The sequence below is a fragment of the Cydia splendana genome, chromosome Z (assembly GCF_910591565.1).
Source record: "Cydia splendana chromosome Z, ilCydSple1.2, whole genome shotgun sequence".
NCBI lineage: Eukaryota > Metazoa > Arthropoda > Insecta > Lepidoptera > Tortricidae > Cydia > Cydia splendana.
In genome coordinates this window covers 33,717,850-33,737,401 of record NC_085987.1, presented here as the reverse complement: position 1 = coordinate 33,737,401, position 19,552 = coordinate 33,717,850, and the positions used below count along the sequence as shown (strand labels likewise).

The 19,552-nt window shown below is 37.2% G+C and overlaps 1 protein-coding gene across 2 annotated transcripts in view; it reads right to left on the bottom strand.

The window, feature by feature from the left end:
* LOC134804541 (frequenin-2) overlaps nucleotides 1–19,552 on the bottom strand; it is a 172,239-nt gene that overhangs the window by 84,914 nt on the left and 67,773 nt on the right. The window contains exons 2-3 of one of the 2 annotated variants that reach the window (XM_063777647.1): nucleotides 18,620–18,727; nucleotides 15,705–15,867 (exon numbers count right to left, since the gene is read on the bottom strand). In XM_063777647.1, the coding sequence (XP_063633717.1) occupies nucleotides 15,705–15,768 (64 nt within the window). In that variant the 5' untranslated portion in view covers nucleotides 15,769–15,867; nucleotides 18,620–18,727. The remainder of the gene's footprint in view (nucleotides 1–15,704; nucleotides 15,868–18,619; nucleotides 18,728–19,552) is intronic. The other variant, XM_063777646.1, reaches the window with a different exon arrangement.

Genomic DNA, 19,552 nt, shown 5'->3' with positions numbered 1-19,552 from the left:
CACCAATTGAAGTAGCACCATAGCTGAAAGAAAACTGCATTTTGACAGACAAACTTCCTTCTTTTTATAATTTTGATGTCTCCATATTTGTCCCAAGCCCAAGCCTTTTTAAATGCTGTCCCATTTAGCCCGACCAGGTGTTATAACACCGCTTTATTTTTTTGGGTTTTTGTAGTGGCTAATTGATACAATGTATAAGATTTTTTTGGTTTATCTGGGTTAATATAAGTTTTATCCGGTAGGCATAACGGTGAAGGTCGACCTTACGTGGGATCTTAGACTATAATTAGTATTTCTAGCGGCAGGGGGTTGGTACTTGCTATACTTAGATGTTGAGACCACACTTATACTTGTTTACTTCGGCTGAAGGCTCGCCCGCGGTCGATACACCGGGAACAACGGCCCAGCTCAGCGTCGCGTGCAAGCCGCCGCTTCCTCCCCTAGGTGTTGGCATTTCCCATTCCCGACACGCGCTGACCCAATGAATGTCGCCGCGCCTCACCTTCACTTACTCACCCGCCTAAAAATACGCTTTACTAGGTACATAAATCTTCAGAACGACGCCACAAATTTACTACGTCATTTCCTTTTTATACCTAACACTTTCATTGCCCTAATCTTTATGCAATACAAGTGAAGTTCCGTGATTCGTCTACTTAAGTTTTTCTGAAAGTTCCTATAATCTCAACAACTGTATGAACTGTAGTAGATAATAGTCCCGATGCATATGTTCTCGCCTAGTCCGACCATTTCTTGAGGTTCTCCTGTTTGTACAAAAACTACCACAAACAGTTGCACGAGAATTGCGCTTCATTATAAGATAATATTCGAAGCCTGGTATAAACTCGTTGTCGATCGAAGTCGGGGCAGCAGAAATCTATTCACAGATGTAAGTTACTTTTTGTTTTTGATATATGAATTACTTAACAAATATACATTATTACTATTTTTTTGCAGATATGTGTGGTAATATACCTATTTACTTTACAAAAATAATTACTTAAACTATGATATTCCATAACTAAAATACTTTGGATTGTAGAAAGAGCCAGAGAAAAATATGTACATACTAAACTATTTTACAACTACTTAAAACAAAGACGACATCCTCTTCTTTTAGTTGAATTTACCTTTAAATTAAAATCGAATACAATCCAATCTTTCCAGCTATCCCAAAACCTATAAACATAACAATCACTCCATTTTTTATGTCCAAGTGAATCAAGCCACGCGATTTGCATACCAAACGAGTAGCAATAAATTTATACTCTTATAAAATATGCATAACCTCTGCATTTAATTCTACGAAATGCGAAGAAGTGGAAATAATGTGGAAATATCGATGGCCTCTCTTTAATGTACCCTTCGTTTCCCAAGCACTCTGTAAATAGGTACGGTACGAGCAAGCTTAGTTAGTAGTGAAATAAATAGCTCCGAGAAAGACTGCTTTGTGTTTGGTGGCATAGGCACGTAGCGAGCTCGCCTTGCTGTCTAGGCGCTTATTGTTGTAGAGACGTGCGAGTCGATTACACGGGACGAAACAAGACAATAGGACTGAGATCAACCCGGCGCCCAACCCGCCAGCCTGACCTGCTACCGCGTATATTCGTACAAGGCTATTTCATGCGAAATGTACTTAATCTTTGAGTGTTGCAACTAGGCCAATCCGTGACAATAGAAATGAATATATTTCGTATTATATATTAACTTGTTTATGTTAAACATTTAAAATGGTATTATTCTACATATAAGGCAAGGATTTACCTTAAAGCATTATTAAATGGTTATTACTCTTCCGCCCAAATGTCAGCTTATTAAAGTGAAACTTTTTTTCCTTACGCCCCAAATTTTTTGGGCTGTCTTTAAAAATCGTACCGCCTTACCGCAGCTAGGCTACGCTTATTCATGTTCAATACAATAACTAGGTATTTGTTAGCCCGAGCTGAGCTGACAGCGTGCCCCGCTTTTGCAAATATTCTCCAATAAAGTCATAAAGGATTCTCCTTATCTCTACCCTCCATATTGCTAAGTTCAAAATTCGATAGGTAATTTACCGTTTACTCGTACTTTTGATATTAATTCTTTAGATGACTTCTAGAGGCGCTGTACAATCCTCCGATATAATTCTTGCTCTTTGTTTTTAGTATACTTAGAAAGGGACAGTATCTTTTGGAGTGGAGTGAAGTTAGGCACATGAGACCGACACGATGAGACCGTAAAAAAAAACGTCAAACGTGACATACGGCACGTTTACTCACTGAAAGTAAGTGAAAAATACTCTGCCAACTGATGGTAGAGGCTCTGGTGGTGGGCAGTATCCAAAACTTTGTACTCCATATTGAAAAAACTTTAAGATAACAAGGTCGCTTTATAATGGCGCAAAACCTTTCTGCTACCAATACCACTTCAAAATGAAACAATAAACAAAATGTGGTAAAAATATCGTTCACTTTGCCATCATCAATAGTAGATCTCAGAGTTTGCTCATAACTCGCACTTCTGGTTATTGAGTGTCTAGCTCGACTCTGAGGGCCTACCGCGAACCACGTTCGACGTGTTTCCTCTCTGTCAAACTTGTAAATTCGTACGTAAGTGTGACAGGGATGCAACACGTCGAAATTGGTTCGCGGTATGCACTCTGGACCCGATGTTGTTGTCTTTACCCCAGTTGCAAAGCCCCATTAACAAACTAACTGCACTTTGCTGATACGTCGAACTAAACTCAGATTTAATTTCTTCTCAAACTGAGAAAGCAATCAAAATTAGTGCGTTCTATCAAATAGTTCTTATAGGCATTCCTATTTAATGAAACTCGTTAAGAAACTCATTAATGGCTCAACCATAATCAAAATAGTTTTCGTGGAAAAAAGTTTTTTGAGCTTTATTTTATTAATATTTCCCAAATTTATGGCACACAAAATACACCTACGTTCCAAATTATGTTTGTCTAATAATTTCCGCAGTGACAAACGGAGTTACGGACAGACGGATGACGAAAAGTATAGTATATCCTAAAAACATATCTGCAAAATAATTCATTAGCAAAGCAAAAACTAAAAAGCAATAGTCTATTATAGATTTATTTAAATTATACTCGTAGGTACTTAATTAAATTTTAATAAAGCGTATTGATGCTAGGATGCGTTTAAGTTTATTGTGTCCTTAAATTAAGTAATTACGCAACTGAAACATTCATTCTAAATTGAATATTAAATGTAATAATGAACTTATTTTAAACAAAGGTTCTATATAAGTCATTCGCCAAAATACCAGTTACAAATAGGTCATTAAAACTAAATGTATTATTGTATTCATGAAAAGTCAATAAATGCGATTGTAAATTTAAACACATCGCAAGACGTGTGGGCTGAGCTAAGATGAGCGGAGCCGGCATCGGCATCGACTCCCTCCAGCCCAAATGGCGCCGCTCGTCTAACTTCCCCACTTAACTTCGCTATAAAACCAACTTCGTCGCTTATTGGCGAACACTGCAATTACTTTGGGACAGGATCAAGCTTCTGCGAGCTTTATTTTGCATTTTATTGGAAATAATTGAGCATGATAGATCATTTTTAATATAAATAGGTGTTGGCATCAGGTCTACTACTTAAGTACATAGATAAAAATCTTAGTAGCATTTTATTAATTATAAAAAAATGAAACATCATAATCAAACAAAACAACCAATTTATGCTTTAAGGTTGTATTAAATTAGTACTTATAAAAAATGAGAGATTTGAAAGACAAATAATCTTAAATAACTTTAAGATACGTCAGTTAATAGATCTAGAAACGATATAGATTAGATATGTCAGTGTTAAATGTAACGTTTCTTCAAACAAAAACGTCACTTTTGACTCTGACACATCTAATCCATATCGTTTCTAGATCTATTAATTGACGTATCTTAAAGTTCGAATCGGGAGAAGGTTTATGCAAACGGTCCATTTCTTAAAAATATACTAATTGGTATACTTAGAACTATATAATCACCACATTTTTGAGAATTTTGAGCGAATTCGTAACTTTGGATTAAGGGGCTACCCCACGCCAGTGACCTTCGATCTGAATCCCTTAGTTTTCTAATGTTATTCTTGTAGAGTTGTGTACCTATTCTTCAAATAACCCAAAATCATAAATACCTTAAAATGTGCAAAATAATTAGAAATTTAAGTATTTAAATATTAATATTTTTATATTGTGGTATATGATATATATGCCAATTTAAATGAGGTTGTGGTAATAGTTTTTATGTATAAAAACTGTTGGAGCACAATTACCCAGTGGGGAGCAAAGTAGCTCAAAATAACACCAAACTATTACAAGACTCAAAAATCCTTACACAACGATCTGGGATCAAACTATTCAATAGCAAAAACAGCTCTAAAACTTTTCATCAACCTGCCTTGTTTTTATGCGAAGATAGGTAGGTAGTTATTAATATAAAATAAATTAAGGTCTTACTCTCGTATATTACATAAGTAGTAGCTAAAAGTAATTAGCGTTATTTTTAACTCAACAGTGGATTACTTTTAACAGTGAGTCATATTTTAGTTAGTGTGTAATGGTCCGTTCGCGATTACTGAACCACGAGTCGAGAGGCGTGGCTCCCACTTCATAACATGGCGGTAGCGGAGCGCGGTCACGCGATTACTTACTTTGAATATACACCGATTTATCACAATTAAATATAAACAGTTACAAAAATACCATTCAAAACCTTTTACGGTGACCAGACAGGAAAGGGTAGTTTGGTTAACGCTCCGTTGTAGTCATTATCATAACGTAGACAGTATAATGACGCTTATTGATACGAGCTGGGGTTCGAACCGCACTACAACCTTCGGACTAAAAGTTGCACGCCTTACCGCTGGGCACGCTCATTAATATTATTAGTAGATTTTAGTATCAAACATCGCTAAAATGACTTGTGGTTAAATGTGATTAAAACTTGGCACTGTTATTTAGGAGAAATTTAAATAAGCGAAAATTAAGTAGACACCCGAGACCGATTTGCATAAAAACAAAGTGCCCGAATTAACAAGCGGAATTATTATTCTGAATACTCATTGAGTACGAAAACGTTGAAAACTCAAGATTAATATCTCTCGCGAGGCGAAACTAGTACACTTTTAAAATGTCCAATTAGTTGCTATACCTATGGGGATAGAAACAATCCGTCGTCTTTTTTACAATACCTACTTCACATAACACGCACCCGTTATGTTATGAAGCATTAAGTATGGAAGCAAATTTTCATAATGGAAGTTATAGTTAAAATACTTGAGGATTTGTCTAGGTCACAATCAACCAGGTTTTTCATAGTAGATAATATAATGGTAGAAGAGCCGGCCGCAAAATTTCTAACCGACTTGATACCACGATGAAATGCACAATGGTTTCCCAGAAAAGTTATGCTTAGTCCGAATTCGATAGTCTGCCACGGCGGAACTTGCCGAAAGTACGAAAAAGAAGGCCACTTCCGGTGCGAAAAAAGGGGCTGATTTAACCCATCTGATACCGAGATAGTAGTTATGGCAGCAGTTAGAAATTTACATGTAGACACAGAAAAGCGAAGTCTGCCACTATTTTTTTTGCCGGAAGTGCTTGGCAGACGCTCTCAAAGGTGACCATCGGGACCCCTAAATTAACCCATCTGATACCACCATGAAACCAATGCCAGTCGGTAGGTATGAACTCTCATGTCAGGAATATATAAGTCTGCCAAGGCTTTTCCTGCCGAAACACCATGGCAGACGAGATTATGTAAGCAAGGTCGCCATCGGTTACCCTACACTAACCCATCTGATACCACCATGAAACCAATTCCATTCGGTAGGTATGAACCCCCATTTTAGGAATATATAAGTCTGCCAAGGTTTTTCCTGCCGAAACACCTTGGCAGACGAGATTATAAGCAAGATGACCATCGGTTACCGTACACTAACCCATCTGATACCGCCATGAAACCAATTCCAGTCGGTAGGTATGAACCCTCATTTCATGAATATATAAGTCTGCCAAGGCTTTTCCTGCCGAAACACCTTGGCAGACGAGATTATGTTAGCAAGGTGTACATCAGTTACCCTACATTAACCCATCTGATACCTCCATGAAACCAATTCCAGTCGGTAGGTATGAACCCTCATTTCGGAAATTTTTAAGTCTGCCAAGGCCTTTCCTGCCGAAACTCCTTGACAGACGAGATTATGTAAGCAACATCCGCATCCGTGGGACCGGTATACGTGATTACTGTAGGCTTATTTATTACTTTATGCTTTTACATATTTGTATATTATTATGTTATTAATGAAATATATTTATAATTTATTAAACCTATACCTAATACATTGGGAATTCATTACCTGCTTACGGCAGTAGTAGGGAGTAGTGGGTGAGTTCTGGCTCACTTAGCCAGGCCAACAGTCCCTCCCCCTTTTTTTCCCTTGTTGAGGCCCTGCAACCTTACCTTGAACCCAACCTAATGTCATTGTAGCTCGAATCTAACCTAATCTATTTTTATTGCTTTTAGAAAATATTCTAATAACAATTATCTACTTTTGCAAAGTTAAATGTTGAATTCTTTATTTCGCAAAATGGAATTTTAATGTGACTATAATGTATGTGCAATCTACTTAGAAACTGGGTTTAGAAATATAAAAACACACATTTTATATAGGATAATAAGTTTATTCAAGTAATATTCTGAACATATGAGATATAGTAACATCATTACTTATTCTGTGTACAGTGGAGAAAACATGCAAGTTGACATTTTTCGTTTTAAAATAAAGATAAACTAAACAGTATTTGCCACAAACCGATGTAAAAAAAACTTTGCAGTTGTTGATTACAATACCATATCTTAAGGCCCCAGTACACAATGGGCCATCGCCGGCCATACCAAGGGACGCATTTATGCGTTAGAGGGAGCAAATGATATTGCTATCTCATTCTACCGCATGGCTGCGTCCCTTGGAGTGGCCGGCAATGGCCCATTGTGTACTGGGGCCTTTACAATTTCTCTCCATGAACATTTTATGATACCCAACCAACCTTCCGGTTTTCGCCCGAATGAATTAAAATATTCACCAACACCATTGACACCATTTTTATTTAATTTGTAATGTCTAAATGTGAATTTTGAATTTTTGAATTTTAATATATTAATTTTATTATGACTTAAGTGTTAAGTTAATTTAATTTAATGAATTTGTGATTTATTATTTATTTTTAATTCTTTTTGTAATTTTTATGTATATGGACTGTTTGTCTGAAATAAACGTTACATTACATTACATTACATTACATTGACATCAATATAAATGGCTATCCGATGTCAGCCAGGTTTAAAATCCTGATCTAAATTGATAATAAGCAATTTAAACAGGTGAACAGGTAGCTGAACAAACATTGGCATTTTGTTGGCTGCAAATACATTCGATTCCACGCCTATATTCATTTTACTCATATAGTGTTACACAGAACTCATTTGCTGTCAAGAATTACCGACAATTGTCGTGTTTCTTGTGACAATTGTCATTAGCTTCGCAAAATAAGTACTTAGTATTTGGCGATATAATGGAGTTTTTATTTTATTAACATGTTGGTGGCAAACAAGCACACCGCCCGTCTGATGGTAAGCGGTTACCGTAGCCTATGGAGGCCTGTAACGTCAGTACCAACTGTGATGTCGACAAGTGTCGCACCTGCCACCGTAGTGAAATAGAGGCCAGGCCCCAATTTCACATCGGTGACAGGTGCGACGAATTGTAAAATCACTATCGCTGACGTCACAGGCATCCATGGGCTACGATTACCACTTACCATCGGGCGGGCCGTATTCCTGTTTGCCACCATCATTGTATTATTTTAAAAAAACTTTATTATATCGGAAAAAACAGATGTTTCTCCTGTGAAGTTTCTGACAATTGTCAAAGATCTAGAAGAATTGTAGGTAATTCTTGACAGGTAATGAGTTATATGTCGGAATTTCGTGACAATTGCAGTGTTTCTGTGACAATTGTCATAAACTTAGCAAGAGAAATATCTGTTTTTTTCCCGATATCATAAAGTTTTTTTTTAATAATACGATGATGGTAGCAAACAGGAATACGGCCCGCCCGATGGTAAGCGGTAACAGTAGTTCATGGATGCCTGTGACGTCAGCAACAGTGATTTTACAATTCGTCGCACCTGTCACGTTGGTGAAACAGGGGCCAGGAGTTAAGTCAAAAGCTAGTAAACAGTAATCTCCTCCATAGTCCTCTCTAACTTTCAGGCAGTTTTATTAACTTCTTATGGGATCAATGTGGAGTATAAATAGTCTACTATACATATATCCCAAAAACTTTAACGTTTACGTTTTTAAATACAGGGTGACCTTAGCCATTGGACAAACCCTGAAATCCCACATAGGGTTACTTCTCAGAAATGCTCTAACGGTAATTTCTTTTTAATTAGAACAAAAGATAAAACATTAAATTATCAAACAAAAGTTAATTCCAATAATCGACAACAAAAAGAAACATACTGTATTAATCATTGGCAGTGCTTTTGACAATTTGTTTGAAAATGTGCGGCAATGATGACATTTGTCAAAGGTCAGAATCTTATTAATGTCATAAATAAAAAAGATAATCAAAACGGTCGAAGAAAGTTTTAATTAATTTAATTTAATTTAATAATTTAATAATTAATAATTAATCTTATTTAAAGCTGCAACACGACTGATTAATTGACATGATTGTTCTCCCAGAAGGAGGTTCGTGGGGTGTTAGACTTTGGTACGGTCGTATAGAGGGCGGTCTCGTGACTTCAGAAAATTCTGACTTTTGGCCTACCGCTTCCGGTCAGAAAAATGTTCGACGGCCCGGCCAAACGGTGGGAGGTAGGTGGGGGGTGCTCGACCAAATGTCATAGAGGGCCCCGAGACAAAATAAACTGCATTTAAAAATTTTCAAACGGGCCGACTTTTTTATTTTTATTTTTTCAAGTTGGTCCGAGCGCGCTGAGATTTGGCATGGCGAGAGATAGAAGCCTCTAGATTCCTATGAAAAAAAAATTTTTGGAAAACATCTAAGATGGCGGAAATAATGGTCATTTTAATTTTGTATGGCAACTTTTAAACGGTGCGAGGTAGGTGGGGGGTGCTCGACCAAATGTCATATAGGGCCCCGAAACAAAGCAAACTGCATTTAAAAAACTTCAAAATGGCCGACTTTTTTATTTTATTTTTCAAGTTGGTCCGAGTGCGCTGAGATTTGGCATGCGGCGAGCTAGGAGGCCCAGCATTACCATGTAAAAAAAATTTTTGGAAAAATCCAAAATGGCGGGCGACAAGGGCAAAATTCAAATTTCCAAGTAGGTTAAGCGAGCCCGAAGGGCGAGCTTCAGGCCGGGAGGCCGAAGGCCGACCCCGCGTAGGGCCGTCAGGCCCGGAGCTTCACCCCGAATATCCAAGCGTGCCCCACCCCCAGTAATTTTGGGCGAGGCCGAAGGCCGAGCTGCGGGAATGACGAACAAAGCAAAATCCTATACAAAAAGTGTGTTAAGCGAGCCCGAAGGACGAGCTTCAGGCCGGGAGGCCGAAGGCCGACACCGGCGGAGGGCCGAAGGCCCGGAGCCTCCACCCCGACTCCCAAAACGCGAGGCCGAAGGCCGAGCTGCGTGAATGCAGTTCCCCCAAGCGTTCTACAAAGTCAACTGTCTTGATAAGCGAAGCCGGCGGGCCGAAGGCCCGACGGCGAAGCGTCGAGGCTCGCGAAGGCCGAAGGCCGGGCTCCGCGTAGGGCCGAAGGCCCGAAGCGTCACACGAGAGGGGGAAGTTGGCCTACGGCCTTCGGCCTTCGGCCCGCCGTTTCGCTTGTCTAAGACACTTTTCCTATTGGGTCGTGTTTAAGCTCCAACTTCCCGCTTAAGCCCCGAAGCAAAACCAACCCTCCCAACTGTTTTAATAAGCGAAGCGGCGGGCCGAAGGCCCGACGCTGAGCTTCGAAACCCAGCGAAGGACTAAGGCCGAGCTCCGCGTAGGGCCGAAGGCTCGGAGCGTCCCTTACGAGTTCCCAAGCACGCGAGGCCAGGCCGAGCTGCGGGAATGTACTTAGTGCTTTCACGCGGATCTTTTCGTCCTAGCAAAAGTACAACTTTATTTATTTTTCCCTTTGGAAAACAAACTACTACTACTACTACTACAACAAAAACAACAGCACCAACAACAAACTACAAGAAGACCGCGGGGCCCTCGGGCCCCGCGCACAGGGCAAAATCTAGTCATACTATTTATTACCTCAGGAGCTACTAACACATACAGGTTGCTCCAAAGTAAAAAAATCGTAATTTGTTATGATACTTTGTATACTGGTTCTAAATACCATTGACGTGTAAAATTGTATTGATTTTATGAATAAATTATTGAATATTGAATATAAATACCCTAATGCATGGACACCCTGTATATCAACTTAAAAGAAAATGTTCAATATTTCTTTATAGTGCGACTCCTTAGCTCGATTTAGTATGGAGGTAGAGTCTGGCTAATAAAAGATGAACCTGCAAAAATGCGGTCCTGGTCTGACCCATCCTAAATCCTGTCCCATCCGGCAGAAAGCACGAAACTTGGCATGCAAACTTCAAACTTCAACATTTATTCAGCAAATAGGCCACAAGGGCACTATTACACGCCGCTAAAGAAATTTTTAAAAAAAAGTTTTGAGATGTAATGTGAAACCAAGTCGGTTATTTTAATCAGTGCCAGGGGGTGTTAAAACAGTATCAATAAGATATCTTTAATTTGTAATTTTTAGCGAGTTTTAGCGGTGGGCAAAGTAATCCGGTGATTTGGCATACCAACATTGCCCACCACCAAAAATGGATTAGGGTTGTCACTTTCATCTAATTTACCCAACTTCGCATGTAAAATAAGGTTATGTTTGTACACTAAAGTAAGTTTATAAATATATACTGTATTTAATTTGTCTTATTATCCTTTACTTAGATGTTTTATCCCGTTAACTAATGAAAAACACAGCAAAAATCATATTTTTGGCCATTAAACTATTGTAACAGATTTTCTCAAAAGTGACAACCCTAGCCTTTGTAAAATGCTTAGGCGAGCCTTATATGGAAATGAGCAAAAACGGGTAGGCAACATTGCCCAGCAAATTTATTTAAAAGTTTTTACACTTATCGCTAAGTTATTAACAGGGAATGGTAGGATTGCCCAAAACCAGTGATCCTTAGACATCATCATCATACGAGCTGTATTTGAATACCAAATTGACGTGGGCAATGTTGGCGAAAACTCCGGATATCTTTGCCCACCCTCTAAAACGCAAAAAATGGGTAAAAACACGATAAAAATATTTTTTCTTCAAATAAACTGATGCGTTTGATTACAATGGACGTGCTGAGCAAAAAAAGTAATTACGATTTGTATTTTTTTTTGAGAAATTCGTGTTTTTTTTAAATGCGGGCAAAGTTGGTGATAATGACCGGTACCTACTCTTCGAAGGCCGCAAAAATATATGACATGCTCTTATGGTTCTACAAATAAGATCGTGTCAGATATTTTTGCGGCCTTCGTTGTGTGTTGTGTAACATAAATTGCAGGTGACTGTATATTAGGAATAATTATTTTATTTAGTTTCAACGAAAGTTTCAAGTTTAGTACGAAAATACTTCAGATTACAATATGCACAAAATGTAGACCTAATCGAAATAAAACATTGCTTTTTATAGTAAATTTTTTTTAAAAACATTCGATACATAGGTATACATAACAATAACCAGGCCACAGCGGTATTGGCCTGTAAGCTTTATCTCGGTCTCCAAAGCCGCAAAAACTCGCTAGTACTTCGTGCTGGTCTAGCCGTTATTTTTTCTTGAAGATTTTCAGAGAACAGCACGTACACGCATTATACATATAGACGGAACGAACGGCATAATCATAATCATTTATTCGTCGCAATCCATGGTATTACAGATCTAGGTACAAGACTTTCAGGTATTACTTATACGAATTACATAACGCTTCCTGTTAATAGGCAATATTTTAAGATAAAAGTTCTATAATATATTACAAGATTACAATTGTCATCAAAATTAATTGACGTACAGAAGTCAAATACGTTTTTAAAATGACGCAAAATGAAAATTAATCCCAATCAGTAAAGGATGAGTCTTTAAACTTTTTTCATTTTAAGCGAGTTTTGATTTGAAGGAACATAATACTTAAATTCGACTGTAATCGTATTGTTTTAAGATAGTTTACTGAGGTTTTCAACCATTATGACCCGTAAATAACAGCAAATCAAATTTAAAGGAGACGCGAGCTGATATTTATGTACCCTATTTTTTGAAATACAATTTGTCTACTGGTATACTTTCTCGTGTGCGTATATGATTTAATGTCAAATCAAGCTGTCATTTTTATTTGAAGAATTATACGTGTGCTCCGGTGCAGCCCCAGCGGGGATCTGACTTGAAGAAGAATTTTGAGTGATGTCGTCAATGTATGGAAATTGTTCGAAGGTTTACATTTGAGATTGAATTTCTGTGTTGTCTTTGTCAGTAAAAATATAAATCTTGAATTGTCTAGCTTTCAAAATCACACAATAATTCAATTACTGTCAAAGACAAAATTGTTTTGCTTCTTTCTCAAACGGAACTCCATATTTTGATATTTTGATACTTTTAGTGTCGATTTGTAGAGAATAACAGCAAATTAAAAATATAATGGCATGAAGAGTCGGTACACGGTTTCCTCGTGAACAAATTTACGTGTAATAATAATAATTATAATATAATATATATTATAGTGGTTTTCCGGGTCAAGGTCCGGGTCCGAGTCCGGGTCCGAGTCTGAGTCCGAGTCCGGGTTCGAATCCGTGTCCGAGTCCGTGTCCGGGTCCGAGTCCGAGTCCGGTTCCGAGTCCGGTTCCGAGTCCGGGTCCGAGTCCGAGTCCGGGTCCTAGTCCGAGTCCGTATCCGAGTCCGAGTCCGGGTCCGAGTACGATTCCAAGTCCGGGTCCGAGTCCGGGTCCGAACCGGATCCGGGTATGAGTCCGGTTCTGGGTCCGAGTCCGGGTCGCAGTCCAAGTCAAAATCGAAATTAGAAATCACCAAACGTGTACTATGCGTCGTTGAAGAGTTTTGTTCTGGTCATCATCAGCAGTTCCACTTCATCAAATGCGACAGTTTTTAATGTAAATGCTTGATTTTATGATGAAAATACAAAAAAAATCTATACTTATGCCTTTAATATTTGAGGAGTTCCCTCGATTCCTTATGGATCCCATCATTAGAACTCGAGCTTGACAAAAATGTGGCTTTAAAACTTGACTTGCTTAACAAACATAACGAAGAGGAAAAATCGCCAAACGTGAACTATGCGTGGTTGAAGAGTTCTGTTCTGGTCATCATCAACAGTTCCACTTCATCAAATGCGCCAGTTTTTAATGAAAATCCTTGATTTTCTGATGAAAATACAAAAATGTCTATACGCATGCCTTTAAGATTTGAGGAGTTCCCTCGATTCCTCATGGATCCCATCATCAGAACTCGAGCTTGACAAAAATGTGGCTTAAAAACTTGACTTGCTTAACAAACCTAACGAAGACGACAAATCGCCAAACGTGAACTATGCGTCGTTGAAGAGTTCCGTTCTGATCATCATCAGCAGTTGCACTTCATCAAATGTCACTTTTTTGAATGTGTATGCTTAATTTGATGATAAAAACCCAAAAATCACTATATGTATGCGTTTAAAATTTGAGGAGTTCCCTCGATTCCTCATGGATCCCATCATCAGAACTGGGTTTTGACAAAAACGGAACCAATCTGTATGCATATACATACAATCAAAAAACTAATTTTCAAAATCGGTCCAGGAATGACGGAGATATAGAGTAACAAACATAAAAAAAATAAAAAATAAAAAAAACATACAACCGAATTGATAACCTCCTTCTTTGAGATTTGGAAGTCGGTTAACAAACTAATATTAGCCCAAAATCTAAAATAAATGAAGTACCGATCACATAAAAAGGAAAAAATTAAATTAAGTAAATAAAAACAGGAAGGTATCATAAAATGTTAATGAAGAGAAATTGTAAGAGATGGTATTATGCCAACCAACAACTGCAAAGTTTTTTAACATCGGTTTGTGGCAAATACTGTTTAGTTTATCTTTATTTTAAAACGAAAAATGTCAACTTGCATGTTTTCTCCACTGTACACAGAATAAGTAATGATGTTACTATATCTCATATGTTCAGAATATTACTTGAATAAACTTATTATCCTATATAAAATGTGTGTTTTTATATTTCTAAACCCAGTTTCTAAGTAGATTGCACATACATTATAGTCACATTAAAATTCCATTTTGCGAAATAAAGAATTCAACATTTAACTTTGCAAAAGTAGATAATTGTTATTAGAATATTTTCTAAAAGCAATAAAAATAGATTAGGTTAGATTCGAGCTACAATGACATTAGGTTGGGTTCAAGGTAAGGTTGCAGGGCCTCAACAAGGGAAAAAAAGGGGGAGGGACTGTTGGCCTGGCTAAGTGAGCCAGAACTCACCCACTACTCCCTACTACTGCCGTAAGCAGGTAATGAATTCCCAATGTATTAGGTATAGGTTTAATAAATTATAGATATATTTCATTAATAACATAATACTATACAAATATGTAAAAGCATAAAGTAATAAATAAGCCTACAGTAATCACGTATACCGGTCCCACGGATGCGGATGTTGCTTACATAATCTCGTCTGTCAAGGAGTTTCGGCAGGAAAGGCCTTGGCAGACTTATATATTCATGAAATGAGGGTTCATACCTACCGACTGGAATTGGTTTCATGGCGGTATCAGATGGGTTAGTGTACGGTAACCGATGGTCATCTTGCTTATAATCTCGTCTGCCAAGGTGTTTAGGCAGGAAAAACCTTGGCAGACTTATATATTCCTAAAATGGGGGTTCATACCTACCGAATGGAATTGGTTTCATGGTGGTATCAAATGGGTTAGTGTAGGGTAACCGATGGCGACCTTGCTTACATAATCTCGTCTGTCATGGTGTTTCGGCAGGAAAAGCCTTGGCAGACTTATATATTCCTGACATGAGAGTTCATACCTACCGACTGGCATTGGTTTCATGGTGGTATCAGATGGGTTAATTTAGGGGTCCCGATGGTCACCTTTGAGAGCGTCTGCCAAGCACTTCCGGCAAAAAAAATAGTGGCAGACTTCGCTTTTCTGTGTCTACATGTAAATTTCTAACTGCTGCCATAACTACTATCTCGGTATCAGATGGGTTAAATCAGCCCCTTTTTTCGCACCGGAAGTGGCCTTCTTTTTCGTACTTTCGGCAAGTTCCGCCGTGGCAGACTATCGAATTCGGACTTAGCATAACTTTTCTGGGAAACCATTGTGCATTTCATCGTGGTATCAAGTCGGTTAGAAATTTTGCGGCCGGCTCTTCTACTATAACCTATAAATGTACTTATACATAAAAAACTAAACATGGACACCAATTTTTATAATGGAAAAGTATCAAAATCTAAGTACTTTTCTTTATGAAACTCATATGAGTTGATATCAACTTATCTTAGTATTAAAATGAACTAAAATGTCATCTCTGTTATAAATTATAAAGGCGCAGCGACCTTTTGTTGTGAAAAAAAAAAGTTACTTACAGTAAGTGGCGGTGGTCAGCCGATCGATTGTGTCTTGTTTGAGTTTAGAGTTCTTTTTGCCCATGGCGGCGGCTACCTGACGGCGGACTGCGGTGCCAAGTCACTTGGTCGACACTCGCAGTCACGTTTTACATATTACTCTTCTCCTCACACGACGGACTACCTGCAAATAGATTTACAATTAGAAATATGTATGACACATCTTAAAAATTGAGTTCATTTAAAAGAAGAGTTTAAAGTTCAGGATTAGTGATGCCTAGTTTTTATACCATCGAACTAAATTTTAGAAAAGTAACAGAAAAATATAAAATAGCGTGTACGTAAAAACTAGCCAAGTCAAATCCTGAACTTTAATTAGGTACATCCCAATCCCAAGCGAACTAGAACTTGGCACCCATATAGATCTCAATTCTTTTTCCGGCGAAGTCAACAAAGACGCATAGGTATTCTTAATATTGAACTTGGCTCTCATTTCACATTTATGTTTTTGATGGGATTATTATTACAAAGATGCATCAACGGATTAACCCAAGCAATTGCTACCGGTCTCTTTCTAGTACCTATAACCTTCTCTACTCCTGTCTCAACCAACATAAATTATAGCTGTTTTCCTTCTCCTGAATATTGTAGGGCGAACGTAGAAAAGCGGCGCGACGTAAACGAAATACTTTATTTTGGCGCGTCTTTTGCGAAAACAAGCCATTTATAAGATAGCGATAAATCAAGAGCCTCTTTCGCATCTTGTAACGTATTTTATTTCATAAAGCTCTTTAAAAACAATACTAATCTTAATTTCGGATGTCGCATAAATCAATTAGTCAATCTAATTACGTGAGTCTAGGGTTGTAAAAACCCAGAAAAATTCCCGTTTTTTTCTAAAAGGCATGTTTTTTTCAGTTTCATTCGGAAAAAACCAATGTCACTTAGTATATTTATTTTTCCGAAAGTAAGAAAAAAACATCGGAAATAAACGGAAAAAAACGCACTTTAAATAACTTGTGAATTTTTCCATTTATGTTCAATCCATAGACCTGCTTAGTCGTGTGTTTTGTTATCTCAATGCTGGCTGGCGATCGTTTGTGAAAATGTCTATTGACTTTGACGCTGTCTTTATAGTTTAAAAAAGTTTCGTTTCTTTCCAAATAAAACTAAAAAAAAAAAAAACGAAAATTTCAAAACGTCCTGAAAAATGCCGATTTGATATTATCGATAATTTTCAATCCTATGAGTCACACTTGTTCATACCAAAAGCTCTAAGATAGGTATTCTTTACTTACTTATTTGATGATGTCAAGCTTTTAGTAAAATTTCTTTGGATCTACTCTGGTACCTACGAATTATTCGTTACATAAAATAAAAAAATAAGGAAAACCCACTTCAAAAAAAATTTGTATTCAACACCAAATAAACAATTTGTAACGTATTTCTTAACAAACTTAATGAAGAAGAATAATCGCCAAACGTGAAATATGCGTCTTTGAAGAGTTCCGTTTACTTTTAAACAAAAAAAATCTGAGGTAACAAACGTACAAAAAAAAAAATACGGTCGAATTGATAACCTCCTCCTTTTTTTGAAGTTAGTTAAAAATAGCTCACTCGATAAGATTTTTCCGCCATATTTATAAAGAAGTAATTCTTTCGCACGGATGTTATGAACTTTTAGTTAGATATATTAAGTAGTTTTTTATTAGGGTTCCGTAGTCAACTAGGAACCCTATTACAAAACTACTATAATAAACCGTGATTATTATTTGAATGATGCAGTACTGCGGTAATAAACACTCAGTCTCATGGACAAATTTAGAGGAACGCAAAAAAAAAGTTTAATTACTTTATAGGTGCTGTTATCCAATAATTAAACCTCTTTTTTTACGTTCCTCTAAATTTGTCCATGAGTATTAGGTATAGTTTAATAAATGGAAAATGCACAGAAAAATATTGCTAATGATAATAGTTATTTGTTTTACAAGGGGGCAAAGTTGTTGTTTAACCGCTCGTGCTAATATTGATACCCGAGCAAGCGAAAGATTCCAAAATTGAACCACGAGCGTAGCGAGTGATTCGAAAAATGGAATCTTGAGCGTTGCAAGGGTTTCAAAGCACGAGGGTTAAACAAAATTTGCCCCCGAGTGAAACACAAAATTTTTCACCACACCAACCCAGAGCAAATATTAAATGTAAAATATCAAACCAAATCAAACTAAATCAAATCCAAATGAATGTTATTAAATATTTATCATCCAAAATCATCATTTAAAAGTGAATTCTACCAGCAAAAATAAGAAAACAACTCAAAATTTGCATTTGATTACTTTGCCTCACATGTGAATAAAACGCAACTTTGCTATCAGTTTTTGAAGTGCAAAGTAAGCCTTTCCGAGCTGGTGTGGTGAAAATAAAATTATGTAGGTATTTAACTTGTGGATTATAAAATTATAATTATAATCCCGCATAGTCAATTGACTATGCTGGCCTTTACTTGGGTAGTTATAGTGAATGTAGAGAAATGGCCAGGGGGCCGATTATTGAGTTTCGACCGCTCGATTTTGTGTATTTCGTTCAATAATATCTCCAGTACCCGGCATTTAAATTCTACTAATAGAATTGAAAACGAGTGGTCAATGCCACTCGATTCCCAATTTCTATCGCTCGTATTTCAAAAATTAACATTTAGCTGTTTTCCACCGATTTTCGAGTGACGAAATCGAACGCTCGAACGCCTGAAGCATAGTGTGGATAAGATAATTCAGGTAGAAAATACGGCTAGGTACATATTATGAGGAACTGGCCTTATGGCCACTGCACTGCACGGAGTGCACGGTTGCCAAGGAAAGAGTGTAGTGTGACGTTTTCAGGAACTGGTCTATTTAAAACATAATGGAACTGTCTACTTGGAAAGTGAAGTTAACATGTACCTTTTAGCGTTTTGTATTTATCTTCCGGTAGCACCCAGACCACACACACTCCATTACAAAAATATCAGGAACCACTAACTCTATTCCCTCAATGATTGAGTTCGTTATCTGAAACGAGGGAAAAACGATGTTACTACATTAAATGTGTCATATAATTATTTCGCACAGCATCGAGGTTCCTTCGCTTCCAGCATTTTAGTATAGAAGTGTTGAGCGCATACAAACGTACACACTGACGAAGATGATAATTCACGAAACTATAATAGCAAACCGTTTTAAAAACGTCATTGTAATTGATGAGTTATTAATAGCTCTGAGGTACCTGTGCGAGCGTATACGAGTATTCCTCTAATTTAAATGTAATAATAATTCGCATAGCATATCGAGGATATTTGGAATGCTGGAATAATTGGTAAGTAAGTTGTTAATGGCACTTTTTCGTAAAATGTATATTTAAGAATACTTGGCTATTACTTTCATTTTCTGTTTTGTGATGGAGAAAGAGGCTAATATTCTTAATCACAGTAACTCAATGGTCCTTGATGGCCTCCCGATTTTTTTTAATTTTTAATAACACTTTGTAATATACTAGACATGCGCAAAATGTGTCACTGAAAAGAAAAAATTGATATGCATCTTTCGTACGCCGTGAAGTACCTACTTCACTCTTTAGTTCACTAGTTCAGTTTAGTTCAGTAGCTCATCAGATCCATCTATCTATATCAAAAGTATTGGTTTCATTTTTCTCATTCGCGGATTTATTGAGTTGAATGAAGAATTTGATAGATAATTTCATTCAATATGAATCACTCAAGTAAATTAATTTATGAATCGAAGGTGTAACATGGTGTCCTTGTCACTCTCTAAGCGAATGAGCAGGTAAACGAATAGGTTTTTTAAACTGAACTGCTGAAGTAAATAACTAATTGAATC